This window comes from Patiria miniata, unplaced genomic scaffold (genome assembly GCF_015706575.1).
Source record: "Patiria miniata isolate m_02_andy unplaced genomic scaffold, ASM1570657v1 HiC_scaffold_16, whole genome shotgun sequence".
NCBI classification, from domain to species: Eukaryota; Metazoa; Echinodermata; class Asteroidea; order Valvatida; family Asterinidae; genus Patiria; species Patiria miniata.
In genome coordinates this window covers 686258-704061 of record NW_024037054.1, presented here as the reverse complement: position 1 = coordinate 704061, position 17804 = coordinate 686258, and the positions used below count along the sequence as shown (strand labels likewise).

Sequence of the window (17804 nt, the reverse complement as noted above, 5' to 3'; positions counted from 1 at the left end):
TCCTCAGCATCCACAAAAAGATCACCTTTGTCAAGCATAGTCCAACTGGTCAATGAATGATGGGGGCAAGAAAGGGTCAGTGATCAGCAGGCTCTAGCACCCCCTTATCTGTCTTCAGCCACCCTTGACCCTAGTCATATGGTTTGAGACTCTCAAAATTAGGATCAGCAGCACGCCTGTTGTAGGCTACACGGTGGTTGACGTGCTGCACATGAGGGACGAGTGACAAGTTCTGACAGGGAGGCAGGCAAACCATGTCATCCTTCCACTTGTAGTAAAGTGTGTGGTCGTCTCCCACCATCTTCTCAAGCATCTTGCTCCTTACCACTGTCAAAGAAGTCTCACGGGCTTGACCATACATGGCACAGGTGAAGGTCTCCAACTGCTCCTGCACCTCTGATGCCATCCATGTCACGCCGACCTGCCTGTAACATGGTTCATAATATGCCATCACTACATGTACCACAATGAATTTAAAACAGCACTTATATGTGACTATTATAATTGTTGGTATGCAAATATGATTTACCTGAAAGCCTTGTGGAACTTGGTGTTCTTCTGGAGCTTCTTCAGAGGCGCCACCTTCCCCTTGCCCTAAGGGGCTGGTGCAGTCCTCCCCCCAGAACACATAGAAGCCATGTACCCAGCAAACATGATGGTACTGGGCCGGTGCTGGCTTATTATGGGCTTGTTCTGGCAATACCATAGTTTAAACAAAACAAAACAAGAAGCAGGCCATTGCTGGCTTGATTGCAGCAATGCGGTTCCCTGTTGACGGCACAGAGGCAGAATTGGTCCAGTGCTGGCAAACCGTAACGGTAAAACAATACAAGCCTGAATCGGGTCAGTGCCGGCCCTCTTGCGACAAGCCACAACGGCAAGACGGTACAGAGCCTAAATCGGCCAGCGCTGGCCCTTTTACGACAAACCATAGTGCAAAGACGGCACAGATCCTGAATCAGGCTACTGCTGGTTCTTACAGAAAGACCAATTTGGGCTCGAAACCATCTTGCCGTAATGGTTTTGAGAGGAATATCGTTGGCCTCTTCAGGCCCTGTACTGTCTTTCTGAAAGGACTAGCAGTGGCCCGATTCAGGCTCTTTGCAGTCTTGGCGTTATGGTTTGTCGTATATACATGTAAAGGGCCGGCACTGGCCTGATTCAGCAACTTTTAGAACTAAGCAGGACTGTTCTGATCAGAACCAAAAGCTACTTAGTGAAAGTTGATAATAAGCAGGACAAGTTCTTATCAGAACCAAATGTTCACTGAGTGACAGTAGTTATTAACACATGGTGTTACCGCAAACCAAAACAAAACAAAGAATCTGTTGTTCTCCCTTTGTCTGTCCTCGGGGTGTGTGTAATGTATGACTACATGCACACACACATTCCCACCCTAATCCCAGCATTTGTGTATTTAAAAAAGAATGCATTACTAATTACTAATACCTTCTTTGCTAAACAGCTGAGTTTTTGACAGCGTTGAACCCGCAGGTTTTCTATGACATCTTGGCATTCCAGATTTCCAACTTTCTTGGCAATGTCATCTGCTCTGAACCCAAACATATCTTCAACATTCAAATCAGCTCCTCTTCTCACAAGACATCTGATAAAAAAACACATTTTTAAGTATTTTAAGTGCTCACGGGGATTAAAAGAACAGTGACCTATTTAAAAACAATTGATTGTCTTGTTATCATTACCATTTAAACAACAAATAAGACAATACAAATAAGATAATACAAATAAGACAATGTATTAACTTTAGGAGATTAGTGAATAAACCTGAAAATGTATTTTTTTTCTTTCAAATCTTATACATCCATCACCTAGTAATGGTCAAGAAAATTACAAAGTAGGCTTTGAAAACTAGTCTCTGGAGATCAAGTTATAGAGCATCTTGTTTGTAGTTAATAACTGAGAACAATGTATGACTGTTTCTGTCGTGTTCTGTTCTTCTGAGACACTCTCTCAAATATGTAACTGAACATAATCTTCTGTGGTAACCTGACAGTTAGTGCACAGCGTACTCCATAATGAGCTACAGTTGATTTTATTTAGAGCGAGATGACGGTCTCAGACTGTTCAAGATTGCACGAGGATTTGCGAGTGTTCGGCAGTGCCCCTAGAAAAATGGACAGGAAACCTGTTTCGTAGCAGTGTCTGGCTAAAAATGAGGTGGTAACTGAAAGTATGATAACTTCTGCGTCCATGGGCATCGGGGGGGGGGGGGGGGGGGGGGGGCAAGGGGTGGCGCTTGCCCCCCCCCCCCCCCTGGAAAAGCAACAAAAAAAAAAAAAACAAAAAAATGAAGAAAAAAAAAGAGAAAAAAAATGAGAAATCGAGAATTTGTTCAGAAATACAATAATTTTTTGGGAAAAATATGTTTTGCCCCCCTCTAGAAAAATCCTGGCGATACCCATGTCTGCATCGATTAATGTCCTTTTTTGCTGATTATTTCATCTTTAATGTTATTAATTTGCCTTGTGAAATGAGATATGAATCTTAAACTTTTTTGACAATACCTGTACTTGTACTTGTTTGCTGCTGCTGCTTGTTTCAAGATATTTGGGGACAAAAATTGACATTTTCTGGAAAGTTGAAGAGTTACTCTTACGATTCCCACCTCAGTAGGTTCCGACGCTGATTATTATTTTGAGGCGAAATATTAGCGAAAATTGCAGATTGCAGTCGCAATGTCCGATTCGAATGACGTCATTCCTGTTTACAGTGTACGGATTGTGTGAACTCTGTTCATATTTTGTGGGTGCATCATGACCATGTCGACAATAGGCTCCTACCCATTAGTTTTGCATGTAGCATCCAGTTATAGTACGAACAATACAAATTTGATGTAAATAATGCATTATTTTAGTATGATTATAGCTAATAAAAAGTAGAAAAAAAAATTTTGTTTTAAATGCATGAAATTACACAGACATCAATAGGATCATCGTGTGGCTGAAACATAAATTATTGGGAGCTCGGTCGCTATTTGGAGTTGCTCAGTCATTATGGTGAACAATTCTTTTCTGGCACTTTTTCAGTTCTTGCTGTAGGAATTTTTTTGAAGTAGTCGAAAAATTTCCTTCCTAAATCAGCAAATATAGATAGATTAGATTTTTTCTCTCCTTTCTCTTTTCTTTGTAGGCCAAGTACGTAGAGTGATTTACCGTTTTTCCTGTCAAGATAGTTGGACACAACACCTGAACTTGAAGTCCAATTTGCGACTATTCAATGGAACTTTATTTACCATGGAAAGGAAACTACACTTTTTGTGGTGCAACCGGATCATGATTTCACATATTTAATTCAATGACGTGTGATCAACAACCAACAAATCAGGTGTCAGGGATTCTCACGCCAAGTTGTATTGATATGCCGTTCATTTAGTAAAAGCCTGAGGAATCAATTAAATCAAAGTACTATTATTGCCAAGGAATGGAGCTTGTTATTGTTTTAAAAGGAGTTGCTTTTGGACAGGGTGTGGAATTTTATAAGCCTACCTGACACATTGAAGAAACTGTGCCTTTTGTGTTAAGTTCACTCTTTTCCAAAAAAAAAGAAGTATATTCATATTCAAGTCATTCCATGTTTTGAAAAAACTTTATCATGTACATGTACCTTGAAATTTTCGACAAATGAAAAACATCAAGAAAAATATAGGACATTATTATAACCAAACATTGTGATTTATTATATGAATCTTAACCCACTCACCCCTCCCCACAAAATAGGCATAGCATTAACAGTATATCAATTATATATATATATTTCTGGCAAAACTCATTGTAGAAAGGAAAGGATGTACCAAAACAAAATGAAACTGGCTGCCACTAAATCCTAGGTTTTGTAATCATAACTTCCCCGTTTTGATCTGAGAGACAAGAGGACACATCACCAGATTAATTTCTATAGTCGGGCACATTGATTTAGTCAGCGATTACACAAAATCCATAAGCACACATGGAGCAGGGTACCTGACATACGGAAACCCCATGTGCTGGAGTGTCATGTTACGTGATTGGTCAAAATGCGTGCTGGTTTTTGGTGTTGCCCAATGACGAATGTACACTCATATCATTCACGTGCTTTCAGAGCGTCATTTTTTCGTATCCTGAACATTCAGAACAGTCGTAAATTTTGTGTGCTCCTGACTCTTTGGAGTACTCACATGAACCATGGACACAAAGATAGGTGAATTTAAAGCTTCAACGGATTGTAAGATTATTCTGCACATTGTCGTTTTATGTAGAAAATTCACAGTTTTCATGAACCAAAAATTCTCGACAATATCAACAAAACTTCCAACCTCATATTTCTGAAAATACTTCATAATTATTTTTTTTACAAATCTCATTTAACAATAAGGCTTGAGTATTCTTAACTTTATTTTTAATTGAAAACTTTCTTTTAAAGACAAGTTATCAAGAAAATGAATTTCCAAATGCAGTCTCTGATCTCATGAATATTCCTTTTACCAAGCGAGTTTTGCATACACTGCAAATAAATGCTAGCACTTTTCCGAAATCTGAGCACTGACTGCTGAATTCAACGTTTTAGTTAGTTCTCCGATGTAAAAACAATCGTACCCTTATTGATTATTTGTTTGATATAAAAATCAGTGTTGTAGTACTCGTACTCGGTACTCGAGAACTACTCAAGTACTTTTTTTAGAGTACTCGTAATTGTACTCGAATGTCGAAGAACTTGTACTCGAAATGACAGTACTCGTACTTGGGCAGCAAAGTACTCGTACTCGACAAGTCGAAATTGTACTTGATCATCAAAGCACTCATACTCAAATAGCAGTACTAAAAAAAAAATGGTATAGCTTGACTTACCACAGCCTTATTTTATCGATACTTTCAGTTTGAAATGGTTGATTGGCTTGCAGAATCAAAGTTTCCTGATTTTCCTCTGTGCACGTCCGGACAAACACATTTAACAGCTAGCCGTGAGTGGGTCTGTATATCGGACTGACTGGGCCTGGGCCAATTACGAACAATGAACCATTTGCCATATGGCCGTGTTCGGAAATAGAAGTACTCGTACTCGGAAGTAGAAGTACAAGTACTCGTACTCGGAGACCTGTACTTGTACTCGGAAGTAGAAGTACTCATACTCGTACTCAGTAACCTAAGTACTCAGCAGTACTCAGTACTCGGAAAAAGTATTTGACTACAATACTGATCAAAACTCAAAACTGTTTGTTCCCTGTCTGTTGAGAGCAATAACATGGCTATTCTATTAAGTGAGAGTTGCTTGTGTGTCCAACATTCAACAGGTGACTACTTCCTTAGTAGTCTAAACACTAGGCCAACATCCCAAACTGCTATTAAGTACATGGCATCATTGGCCTTCTTGAAACACACCCTTGAGAAATCTACCGTACGATGCTTTTCCAATGAGTCAGAAGAACCCCCTGGCAGATTAAACGGTCCATGAGATGAAATTTTTCTTGGGAACATGTTTTGTGTAAATTTCTACTCCTCTTAAATGTATGGAAAATATTCCTTTTTGGTTAATTTTATTAAAAAATGCACTTCTTTAAACTTTCAAAATGTCCATGCTTTTCCGGAAAACTAAGGCGCTGTTGCTCTGATATTAGTCAGTTTAGGGGTTTCTGTTCAGATTTGTTCATTGAAAACATTTGTTAGAAAAGTTTGCTATTTTCTTACTGCCATGTTCTGACCCAACAACGAATCACCAAAGAAACTTAACAACAGCAAAATATCCAAAATTCTGGCAATTTTGGGTGCTGAAATAGCTGTAACACTGAGGCTTCTTTCTGTTACATATTTGCTCTTGAATATGGAAATTCGCATGAGCATACAAACCAAAAATGCACCAAAATGTCCTTGAAAATGACAAGGGAAAAGTGGACTTGTTCCCCATATTCAAAACACCAATCTGACAGTAGGGGTGTACCATATTCTTTTTTTTTAAAGAATATTTACCAGCATTTCCAAAATTATACAAAATTCTCTTTATGAAGTTCGAAACATTTCAATGTTAGAAAAGAAGCTCCTCAACATCACAATATATTTTTGTTAAGAATTTATTCGAGAAACGATGTAAAACTTTAAAAAGGGTATTAAAAGCACCCCTTTAGTTACGGTTTCATTGGATGATCCGTCCATATGATGCAAGGCGAATTGCCGTATGTTTTCCGAAGAAAATTGCGATGGAAAAGTTGTTTTGACGTTGCAAAGTCGTTGCTAAAAATAAAAATTTGATAAGATTGGTAGTAAAAAGAGGCCTGTTTGTTTTTATGGCATGCTCCCGACAATGCATGCGGGAACATTTCATCGTACTTCGCTGGTGCGGCCCGGCTCGGAAGAGCGGGTTAATTGGCCGGGCGCCGGGCCTGCTCTGTGTCCGTCGGGGGAAAGGTTGGTAGCAATTCTCGATGCGTATTTCTCAACGTCATCATCAACGAGAAACTGAAAGTTTTCTCGAAATTAATAGCCGACTGTCCGCCTAAAAACTTTTGCACAATTCCCGGGGTTTGATTGCGAGTGTGAAACGATCGTGCATATTCCCGGGAAATAGTGTCCCCGGGAGTTATCAAATGTGTCTAGTGTGAACGGTTGCTGGGGTGTTGGTGGGGTAAAAAATCCCGGGAATTTCCCGGGCATTTATTTCCCGGGGATTGGCTGTGCAGTGTGAAAAGGCCTTTAGACCCTAATGATCATATCAGATGAATTATAAAGCTGTTGGGGTTTATACCTTATACTATTACGAAACAATATTCAAAGATTAGTATATTGCACTATTATAGTATTACTACTATGCAGTTTATTGTTGTCATGTTATGACGTCATGAATATTTAATGAGGCAATATTGTGACCGCAATATCTCAACAATACAATAATAATATTATAATAATAATTTGGGAGGCTAATCATCCTTACTGGCAGCTGGTATGCTGAATTGCGAAGGACGCGGCTACAACGTGGTCGGGCCGCTGGCACGTAAAGGCGCCTATGGCTGCCGGCCACATCGACCCATATATGACCACGAAGCACAGCCTGAGATCGAAAGTGTTTGATTTTTCCGGAGGGAGGAAAACCGGAGGGCCCGGAGAAAACCCTCATGGCATAGGAGAGAACCAACGCACAACTCAGAAGAGAACCAACGCACAACTCTACTCACATGTGACCCGCGGCCAGGATTCGAACCGTGGTCACCTTTACGCACAAGCCACCCATGCCACCCAATAAGTAGGCCTATTGATTCCAGTTATTTGCACATTTCCTCATATTGGACTACAAATGCTATTCCTGGAATGTCAAGATCATGTGACCCTTACTTCCGGTTTAACTGGAAGTAAACCGGAAGTGCAATTATTCAACGTTATAATTACAATTTCATTAGTTACATTTTTTTTGGGGGGGGGGGGAGAAATCCCCCAAATTTTTTACGGTCCAATAGACAATCAAAATTGGGAGCAGTTCTGTGGTTGCTCACAACTACAACCTCTAGTTAGCTGTTTCCAATTTAAATTGGGAACAGCTATTGTTTTTGTTAAGATTTTTCTCCCTTTTTTAGCTGTTAATTGGGAACAGCTCTTGTTTTGTTATAGTTTTTTTCCCTTTTTTTTTTCCTTTCTTTTTCTTTTTCCACTTTGTGCCATAGGTTTTGTACCCATTTTTATTCCACAAGCTGCCTTGGCAACTGTTTTTGTTTTTTTACATCCAATCAACTTTAAACTCAGCAGAGTCATTAACCATCATCATTAGGGGTCACGTGACCTCTATTTTAATGTTTACTTTTTACAGTCTTATAACTATTGAACTATTGGACAGATTGGTCTCAAACTTGGTATGTATATCAGGGAAGTGTTACAGATGAAAAATGATTTGTAAAGGTCACGTGACCTTCACTTCCAGTTTTACTGGGAGTGGTAATTTAAGACCCCTGTTACATTTCTCATGAATTATTAATCTGATTGGGTTGAAACTTCACATTAATGCAAAGCTATATTGACAACACTGCATTATTATTACTGTGCACTTAAAGGGCCCATGTAATGTAATTTTTATTAGTTGAAATGAAAGAATATATTTAATTGAGTGATTTCATTTCCAGTATATCAAAGTTTTTGTTTGAATAATAAATATGATAAAAAATATATAAAGTGTTTTGGGGAAATGGCCCCACCCCTAGAATGGTAGCTTATTAAAATGTAAAATTTGTAAAATCGTGACGTACATTCGGGGACACCTCGACCGGCTGACCGGCCGTGCAGCATGATGCCACGTGTACAATCGATGCAGAATCAGTCAGGGACCGTGCAGGGTTTATCTGGTATCTAGACGTATGGTCAGGTACCAGACTATAATGGATTGTTTTGAACCAAATATGTACATCGTCACTTGAAATATCTTCTTCCGAAGTAGGACCCGATGATACCGAGGATTCATCCGATTCTGTGGAGTATGAGCTCCCCCACCTGTCGTCTTCACTCGCCATGTCTGAAAAAAAATCTGCTGTACGTACGCGGATCACATGCTGCATGCACGCCGTGACCTGCGGGACCGTGCAGGGTTTATCTGGTATCTAGACGTATGGTCAGGTACCAGACTATAATGCTGTTTCTTTTTTGGGTTACCAAATGTACGGGTATGTCACGAACAGCGCCACCATTTGTCAGTGTTTCAACATGTTAATGAGGGGGCCATTACATTTATGCTGATTAACCCCAATTAATGTCATTTTATACCATTTTATCACCCCTTGTCTTGTTACTTACACGCCAAGGCACATTTTAAATTATTAAACAGCAATTCTTCCAGAAAGGTCTGCAAATAACCTTTAATTATTGTCATGTTATGACGTCATGAATACTTAATGAATATTTACAGTCTATTCTATAGAACTATTTGACTGATTGATCTCAAACCTGGTAGGTATATAGACAGGGAAGTGTTAGAGTGAAAAATGGTATGTCAAGGTCATGTGACCCTTACTTCCAGTGTTACCGGAAGTGTTAATTTTAGATTGCAATAATTAGACTGTAGTAATTGTGACTGCAATATCTCAACAATACAAAAAGTTACGATGCCAGTTATTTGCACATTTCCTCATATTGGACTGAAAATGCTATTCCTGGAATGTCAAGGTCATGTGACCCTTACTTCCGGTTGCACCAGATGTGCAATTATTTAAGGTGATAATTTCAATTTTATTAGATAATTTTGTTTACGGTCCAATAGACAATCAAAATTGGGAACAGCTCTGTGGTTGTTTACAACCACAATCGCTTGTTTGTTTGCTTTTTTTCTTCTTTCACTTTTCCCATCTGTTTTGTACACGTTTTTATTTTACAAGCCACTTTGGCAATTATTTTAAATCCTATCAACTTTAAACTCAGCATAGTCACTAACCATCATCTGAAGATGTATGCCAAAACCTTTTGTCATCATGACGTTATCAGTGGTCACGTGACATCGATTTGAATGTTCTTTTTTACAGTCTTACAACGATTGAACTATTGGACCGATTGGTCTCAAACTTGGTGTGTATATATTCAGGGAAGCGTTATAGATGAAAATTGATACGTCAAGGTCACGTGACCTTCACTTCCGGTTTTACCGGAAGTGGTTAATTTCAGACCCCTTTATCAAATCTCAGGAATTATTAATCTGATTGGGTTGAAACTTCACATTAATACAAAGCTACCGGTATATTAACAGATAATTATTATTGCATTATTATTATTACTGTGCACTTAATTGTTCTTATGTTATGATGTCATGAATACTTAATTGATATAAACAATATCAAAGTCATGTGACCCTCACTTCCGGTTTTACCAGATATGCTTATTTTTGACCCTAATGATTATATCTTGTGAAATATAAATGTGATGGGGTTGATACCTTAAAATATTAAGAAGCAACATTCAATCTTGATTAATATTTTGCATTATTATTCATGTGCAATTTATTGTTCTCATGTTATGACGTCAAGAATATTTAATGAGGCAATATTGTGACCGCCATATCTCAACAAGACAATAAGTTGTATGCCTCCAGTACTTTGAACATTTGCTCATATTGGACCGAAAATGTACTTCAAGCAATGTAAAAGTCATGTGACCCTTTTACTTCCGGTTTTACCGGAAGTGCAATTTTGAAAGGTTATAATTTTTAATAATTAATTTATGTTTTTTTAATGATTTCATCAATTTTTATGGTCAAATAGGCAATAAAAATCATTTTGGGAACAGCTCTGTGGTTGTTCACAGCCACAATCTATAGTTTATCTTTCAATTTTTTTCATATCATCTGGATATCTCAAAAACAAAACATGCTACATTCAAATTTCTTTTTGTATTAGGTTTGTTAGGTCATAGATATATGCACACAATTTCTCTCTCTCCCTTCCTTACCGTTGAGGGGGTACTTGTGTTTGGAGCATTTTGATAGTAATACCCAGTAGAGTGACACAGTGCAATCAATATTTTCCTCCCCCACCCTTCTCTCCATGTTTCAGAACATGTATTACAGAATTTTCCATCTGTTTTCTGAAATATTTGTACTTGTAGGTGCTCCTGCCCACACTTATTCTCAACCATGATAAATAGAGAATAAATGTTACCAACAACCTTTATTTCACATAGACTTATCAATTCAGAGAAATTTGTCAAAATCACATGATGACGTCTTTAATTGAATCACATTCCAACATCTGTGCAAAGTTAGAAGTGTATTAGATTTAAAAATATTTGTTTTTTAATTGTATATGTAGAAAAAAATGGTGAATCTTTAAAAATTCATTAAAGAAAAACACCTAATATTCTGCTCAGCTTTCACAGAACATACAGCATACATGCAGAACATACAGCATACATGCAGGGGCCTACTCATAAAAAAAATCCCAAAAGCCTGGTCCTAAATCCTAAATTCCTGACACTTACTCAATGACTGGCAATATATTTTTCTTTGCTGCAAAATGAAGTGGTGTCCAGTGGTTCAGAGTACAAACTGCATTTGGATCTGCACCTAGGACACACATCAGAACCTATAAAGTATGAAATTCAATATGGAATTAATAAGATTGTGTTCTCAATCTAATTCACCTGCACAGTCACCTATGGTATGAGTATTGTGTTTTTCTATGATATCCAATCTTTTGCCTGTTTCAGAATCTACCCTTATATGTCCCCCAGTAAAATCTGCTGCAAGTTGCTCACTGACCGTAGAGAGAAAGTGTGGATGAAGCGTCTTTGGACTGTTGAACCCATGGAGTAGGGAAGAGAAGTCAGAACTCCCCTACTTCAAAGTGATTATGATCGTCACTGCGCGACTAATGCTAAAAGAAAGAGTTTGCATTGCTTTGCAGATAGCACCAAAGCGTTTGTTCGGAGTTGGCTAATACTGGCTCACAATATGGTCAACATCACTGAAACGATCATTTCATGACGAACAAAATATGCTCTATGCCTTTCGTAGGAAACCTTTAATAGGAAATTTCTCAAAATGTCATAATTCATAAATGATGTATTGCCAATAAAAAAATTCGAAAAGACATAACTTATCGAAAAAAAATCGATTTATCTTCAAATAACAGGAACAGATAGTGCTTTCAAGGACCAACACCTGTACATCGATAACTTGATTTTATAACTCACATCTAGCAACTGCGCAGTTGTTACAGCCTTAAAAAATTTCTTTTCAAAAAAGAGCAACGACGTGACATATGACTATAGGGAGGTTGTTGGTTCTCAACTAAAAAGGTGGTGACAATCCTCGTAGAAAAAGGCTGCTTGCAGTCTGTTACAACTGATAATGTAGTAAACAACGGATAATGTATCACCAACTGATAATGTCACATAAATTGACCGATACTGTATACAAAGTAACACAAAATTGACCGATAGTGTGGTAAAAAGTACTACACTATTAGTCAATTGTTGTTGCATTACAGTCCTAACTGATAACGTAACAAAAATTGACTGATGTCTTAACATTTACTACAGTATCCGTCATTTTTGGTTACATTATCGGTTTACAAAATTGGTCAATTTGTGTGACATAATCGGTTGGTGATATGTTATCAGATGGTTACTACATTATCAGTTGTAACACAGTCACGCAATGAATGGTCCAGGCTTGCAGGAACAGTGCTTTAGCTATGGACATTCTCAAGGGATTGGAATGTTGATGGTGAAAAAAGGTAAATCGCCCAAGAGTTCTGACTCCTTCTGTTCCTTGCTCCATGGTTGAACCACATGGTCTCAACATCCAACAAGGCATTTGTTTCAGATGTTGTCATTTGTTTCAGAAATGTCATGTTCCAGAAATTCCTGGCTGACCCTCCCTTGTTGCCCCCCCCCTTTCAATTTTGCCCTTTTCCTCATCCACATGCTTTCCCTGCCCCTTCCCTCAATTAGTTTCCTCCCCCTCCCCAATAAGCCATTTGCGAGTGACCTATACCCTTTGGGATTTAAATATGAAAAAAAAAATCTGGTACACTGACTTACTCAGAATGATTGGCACATTTTAACTTTGAATTCGTCAGACCAATTGTTGCTAATCACATGATTCGGATTCTTGCATAGTTATGTAAGAGATGCTCAACACCAATACATTGTTCACAATGGGTGACAATGGCACAAAAGACACCAGACCATGCCGGAGCTGGGGGTTGCTAGCATAAGGCTTGCCCTGAATCATGAGATATAGTAGCGGTCTCTTTGGTCTGGAGAAAACAAAGTTAAAAACGGGCAAGCATTGGATTAAGTCAGCTTTCCAGATTTTATTCAAATTTAACTCGCAAATGGCTAACTATTACCCCCTTCATGTACAACAGCATTCTTGCAATGAAACAACACTTGATCGTTGTTACTGTAACATTGCAAAAGCAAAAATATATCAAAAAGTATGTGCTCGACTTGGTAGATCTGATCACAAAAATATAAGATTCTTGCATTTCCTGCAGAACCTTCAAATTATTCCCGACTCAGACGTTGATAGAATACAAGGATAAACTCATACTGAAGGAGATCGACAAGCACATTAAGAAGACAAAGTAAATCTATCAGCTGAAACTGGAAGAAAACTTCAAAGGGAACAACCCACGTGCTGCGTGGCAAACAGTGCAGTTTTTACTGGTTGTAACATCCCCCCCCCCCACAGAAGTGTGGTTGGGGTCTACAAACGAATACTTACCTGTAGAGCAATCTACTTTATATGCATATTCCCTATACTGGCAAGTATTTCCCGATAAGAGTTTTATACAATAGCACCTTCTGGCAACCTACCCATAATACCCCATGGCATGCGTGACTCATGAGCATCCTCTTTTCTTGAACGATAAGTCATAATACTCATGGCATCGAGAAGAGTGGGGTAAGAGGGAGGGATCCTCTACAGGTAAGTATCCGTTCGTAGACCCCAACCACACTTCTTTAGGGGTGGGGGAGTCTACTTCACTCAGCTAACCTGTAGAGCAATCAACTTAGAATAGCAGCGTCATGGCGGTGGGTCATGGGAGATGCTATTGTTTACTCACAGGGGCACGAAATATGAAAATGTAACCCCAGATGCATCGGCTGTTCCACATGAGGGTGGACAGGGAACAAGCAAGAGATCTGCATGTTAAGGATATAATTACCTTACATGTTACCCGAGATGTCAGCTCCTGTTAGGGGGGCCGAGCCTCAGTAGACCGTATCCCGCCTGGACATAAACTGTATGTACATATGTGTCCGGTGGTACAGGAAAGGCAATAGAATGCAAAACATTATGACACAATACAGTCGAATCCTGAAAAGAAGAGTACTGTTAATAGCCTTGCACTCAGAGGCCAAGGCCGAGGCCATGAAAATCGGCCTAGAGACCTGAGACCTCCAACACTGATAACTCCACTATGCTGACCTTCAAGGCAGCTGACCTGCTGGGCATAAAGTGGTCGGACATTGACCATTATGTCAGTTTTGAACAGGGCCCTCATGGGAAGATGGAGTGCAAGGCCTCGGAGCCTTCCGGCCTCGACGAATCGGTCCAGGCAGGCTCTAGGCCGCCCACTTTGATGTGTTTTCTATTTCAATTTATTTGAAATTTTTACCGTATCAAACCTTCGAGAATCTGCCACAGTGGGTTCCCTGAAACAAAAGCATATCCGCACAAATGAATCACGTATCATATGCGGGGACACCATCGCATCCGAGGATCAGAACAGCCAATCAAAGGGCGCCTCGATTATGCTGAGTAGGACATGTAACTGCCGCTGGGTCAGTATTACATTCTACATACACAGTACAGTCCCGTAGACCAAGGGCTATTGGATGTTCTACTCGGCATTCCTAATTGAGGCACCCTGTGATTGGCTGTTCTGAATGATCCTCGGATGCGATTATGTCCCCACATAATTTATGATACGGCCATACCGCAGACGCGGCATGCGTGTACGTTAATGGAACGGGTAATTTTTTTGTACACACCCGCAGTTGCACCGAAAATATCTCTGTTTATCTTGTTCAACTTGATTCTTTTCTCATTTTGCATGGATCCTCTGCTGCATTAAGGATAAATCTACAGTCATAGGAGAGTTTTTCTTTGTAAGAAATTGAAAATATCAACCAAAAAAGCAAAAACCGCCATCTAAAGTCAGGGGCTACGTTCCAGTGCTCCTGGCGAATCTACCCGGTCACGCAAATGATGTCATTAGCCAGTAACGCTGGAAATTTAAGCCACACTCGTCCCTGAACGAGTGAACGTCACAAGTGCAGTGGACATTTAGCCAAAGCGATAATGGCAGGGAACCAACCCGTTATGTGCAACGCAAAGCCTGTCTATCCTGCGCTTCAGCTTTCCACGTGCGTGCATGATATGATTATGACTCAGTTCATCAAAATTCTCGGATCATCCGATTTGGATGCAATGGCCATGAAGCCAGGCACTCCAAAACTCAGTGAATTCAAATAAAGAGATTTAAAAATTCAACAAAATCCTAACTTTGTGTGAGTAATTTATATTGTATTACATGTTTTAATAGCTGGTCTTGGCCTCGGAGGTTGTGGCCTTGGCCTCGCGGTTGTGGCCTTGGCCTCGCGGTTGTGGCCTCGGCCTTGGCCTCAGCCTCGGAGGTTGTGGCCTTGGTCTCGGAGGTTGTGGCCTCAACTACAACACTGGGAGTTATACAATATTTTTTTTGGCAATCACTAATGACTGTACAAGCTGTGACTTTGTATCAAGGGAGACACACAAAGATGCTAAGTACTTGCACTTATGTAGTGCAGCCTTTCCAATCCCTATCTGTACCCGGACCTCTTTGCTGTCACTGAGATTGTGAGTTATTGTTGTGCCATGGTAGCGAAACTTGCGGACGCGCGGTATCATGGCTCCACGGAAAGTGATTGTCTCGTCTGTTATCGTTTTCTGGATAAACAGGTACTTTGTCTTACCCGGATGGGTAATACTCCTGTGAGATATCACCAAGGATGGCATGCATCTCCTTGGCATGCTTTCTGGAGAGGGCCATCAAGACCAGATCATCAGCATATCTCAACTCTTTGATGTGGAAACCACTCACGTCGGGGCACTGAGGTGTATTGTGCGTAAATACCACTCCCTCATCAAGCACTCTGTGTTAAGGCTGAAAAGCATGGGAGAGAGTGGACAACCTTGTCTCACACCATTCTGTTTTTGTACAAATGGATAGAAGGTAATTATACTGAGCCGTGTTTCCATAGTCCGGGATCCAGAACCCAAAAAATGAGTTAACCCTACACAATTTCCTCCCCACAAAATTTTTACATTTTTCAATGCAGTAAGACCTGCTGATTCAGAATCTGGACGGTGGATTAAAATTTGACCCGGCGAAAACGCATTTTTAGGTCAAAATCCAATATGGCCGCCATTTCCTAAAAAAAACCATCAAAATTGCAGAAAATAGCTTTCTCGCTCTAAGAAACTGGGTCACTTGTATATGTGTATGTATGCCACACAATGAGACCCCAAATTGTCACAATTCCCTTTGTCCTCGCAGGTGTAGGCACACAGAGGAGGATGGTCGATGTCACTAGTGTAACCCAAACCCTTGGCTGGGACTATTGTTCTGCACGGATGGGCATCTACGTTTCACTTGGGAGGATCACAACAGTGCCTTCAAAGGCAAAGGCATAATCAGCCTTCCAGGGGTCTCAAAATAAGCCGGCAACCGTCAAATTCGACCGGCTACTTGAACTTTTGCGAAGGCTACTTTTTTTCCAATTATGAAAAAAAAAAAAATCTCAACAACCGGTACAACACAGCGAGCTAGAGAGAAGCTTTGAACTAAACCGCCATCCAACCGCAAGTGCCCCGTACACGATATCTGTACCGTATGCATTACGCCATTCATACAAATTACGCACGTACTCGTACTATAACGTACTGTGTCTACATACTTGCATTCTCCCTATGAAAAGCACGTGCTCTTTTGTGCTGTGTACCGGTAGTTCCAGTGCGACCACACATACACTTACATACGGGTCACACATTGCCCTTTAGACCACACCATTTGCGGTCAAGAGTGTGCCTTCTTGAGAACAATTTACCAGAATTTCCACCGATTCAAAATTACAAATAATAATACTTTTTATGCAGTCCGAAACATTTCCTTGTTCAGAAAAGTTTCTTCATCGTCACAAATTCACAATGTAATTTTTTTCAAAAAGAATTCATTTGAAGAACGATGTTAACTCCAAAAAGAGGGGAAATTAATGGAGCCGTCCATAGAATGAACACTGTACTTGTACTTGTCTACACACAAAAAATGAGTTTGCCCCTTCAAGTTGTGTTGTAGCATGTGGAAATTGCCATGACTTAGTATTTCTTTCAGCGACCTGTTGGGTATCCCCTTACGTGTACGGTGATTATTATACAAAATTTTGTCCTTTGCCTCTGTTCTGCGATTGCGAATTTTTGAAATTAAAACTGGACTGAATACAAAAACAAGAACATTTCTGAGAAAAAAATATAAGTGCCAAAACCTGCAAATTACATGCAAATAAAAGGGAGAAAAGGCCTACCGCATGATTATTTTTCGTAGTCATGACTCCTGCGAAGATGTGTTTAGCTGAGGAGTTGCAATGAACATGTAGGCCTTGTTACTCCTCTGTTTCATTTTAGTTTGAACTTTGATTGAATTACATTGAGTTCAAACTTGAATTCAATGTTTAGTTTTGTTTATAAATAAATGTTCAAGCGATTTATTCTCGCACTTAAATTAAATATCTCAACTTTTTTTACTCAACTTGTGATTACATAACAAACTTAGAGCAAGACTATATTTGAAACAAATAAAAAAAAAATTCTCCTAATAATTTTAAAAAGTTCTGCTCAAAACAATTCAGGGAAATTGGCCAGGAATCACCTCAGATTGCAACACAGAGTATCTAGAATCCAAATGCGCCTATCACTTGTTTCCCCACCCCTCCCCCCAGTATGCCCCACCCAAGACTGTTGATTGTCACTTTTGAAGTGACAAAATCCCCACCCCTCAGGCAAAATTTAAGTGACAATCCCCGACCATGCCCCGACATACATACATGTACGTGGGGCGCACTAGTGAATGCCTTTTCATGCAGTACGCCAATGTTAACAATGTAATTTGAGAGACCAAAATCCCCACCCTGGGACATGAAAAACGTGACCCGACATCGGACCTGGGGCAGCGCGGGGTGGGGGGCGGAACATTTGATAAGCGCCTAAATGTACATGTATACACAGGATAAAACTGTAATTTGTAGTAAAAGAATGATTTTAGAGTGAAATTTATTTGGTTATGAATTAAAAACAAATCAACA

At 39.7% G+C, this 17804-nt stretch overlaps 1 protein-coding gene across 1 annotated transcript in view; it reads right to left on the bottom strand.

The window, feature by feature from the left end:
* LOC119723180 (ankyrin-3-like) overlaps window positions 1–17804 on the bottom strand; it is a 233784-nt gene that overhangs the window by 156317 nt on the left and 59663 nt on the right. Inside the window, exons 6-7 of the mRNA XM_038193738.1 lie at window positions 10929–11032; window positions 1450–1606 (exon numbers count right to left, since the gene is read on the bottom strand). Of these exons, the coding sequence (XP_038049666.1) occupies window positions 1450–1606; window positions 10929–11032 (261 nt within the window). The remainder of the gene's footprint in view (window positions 1–1449; window positions 1607–10928; window positions 11033–17804) is intronic.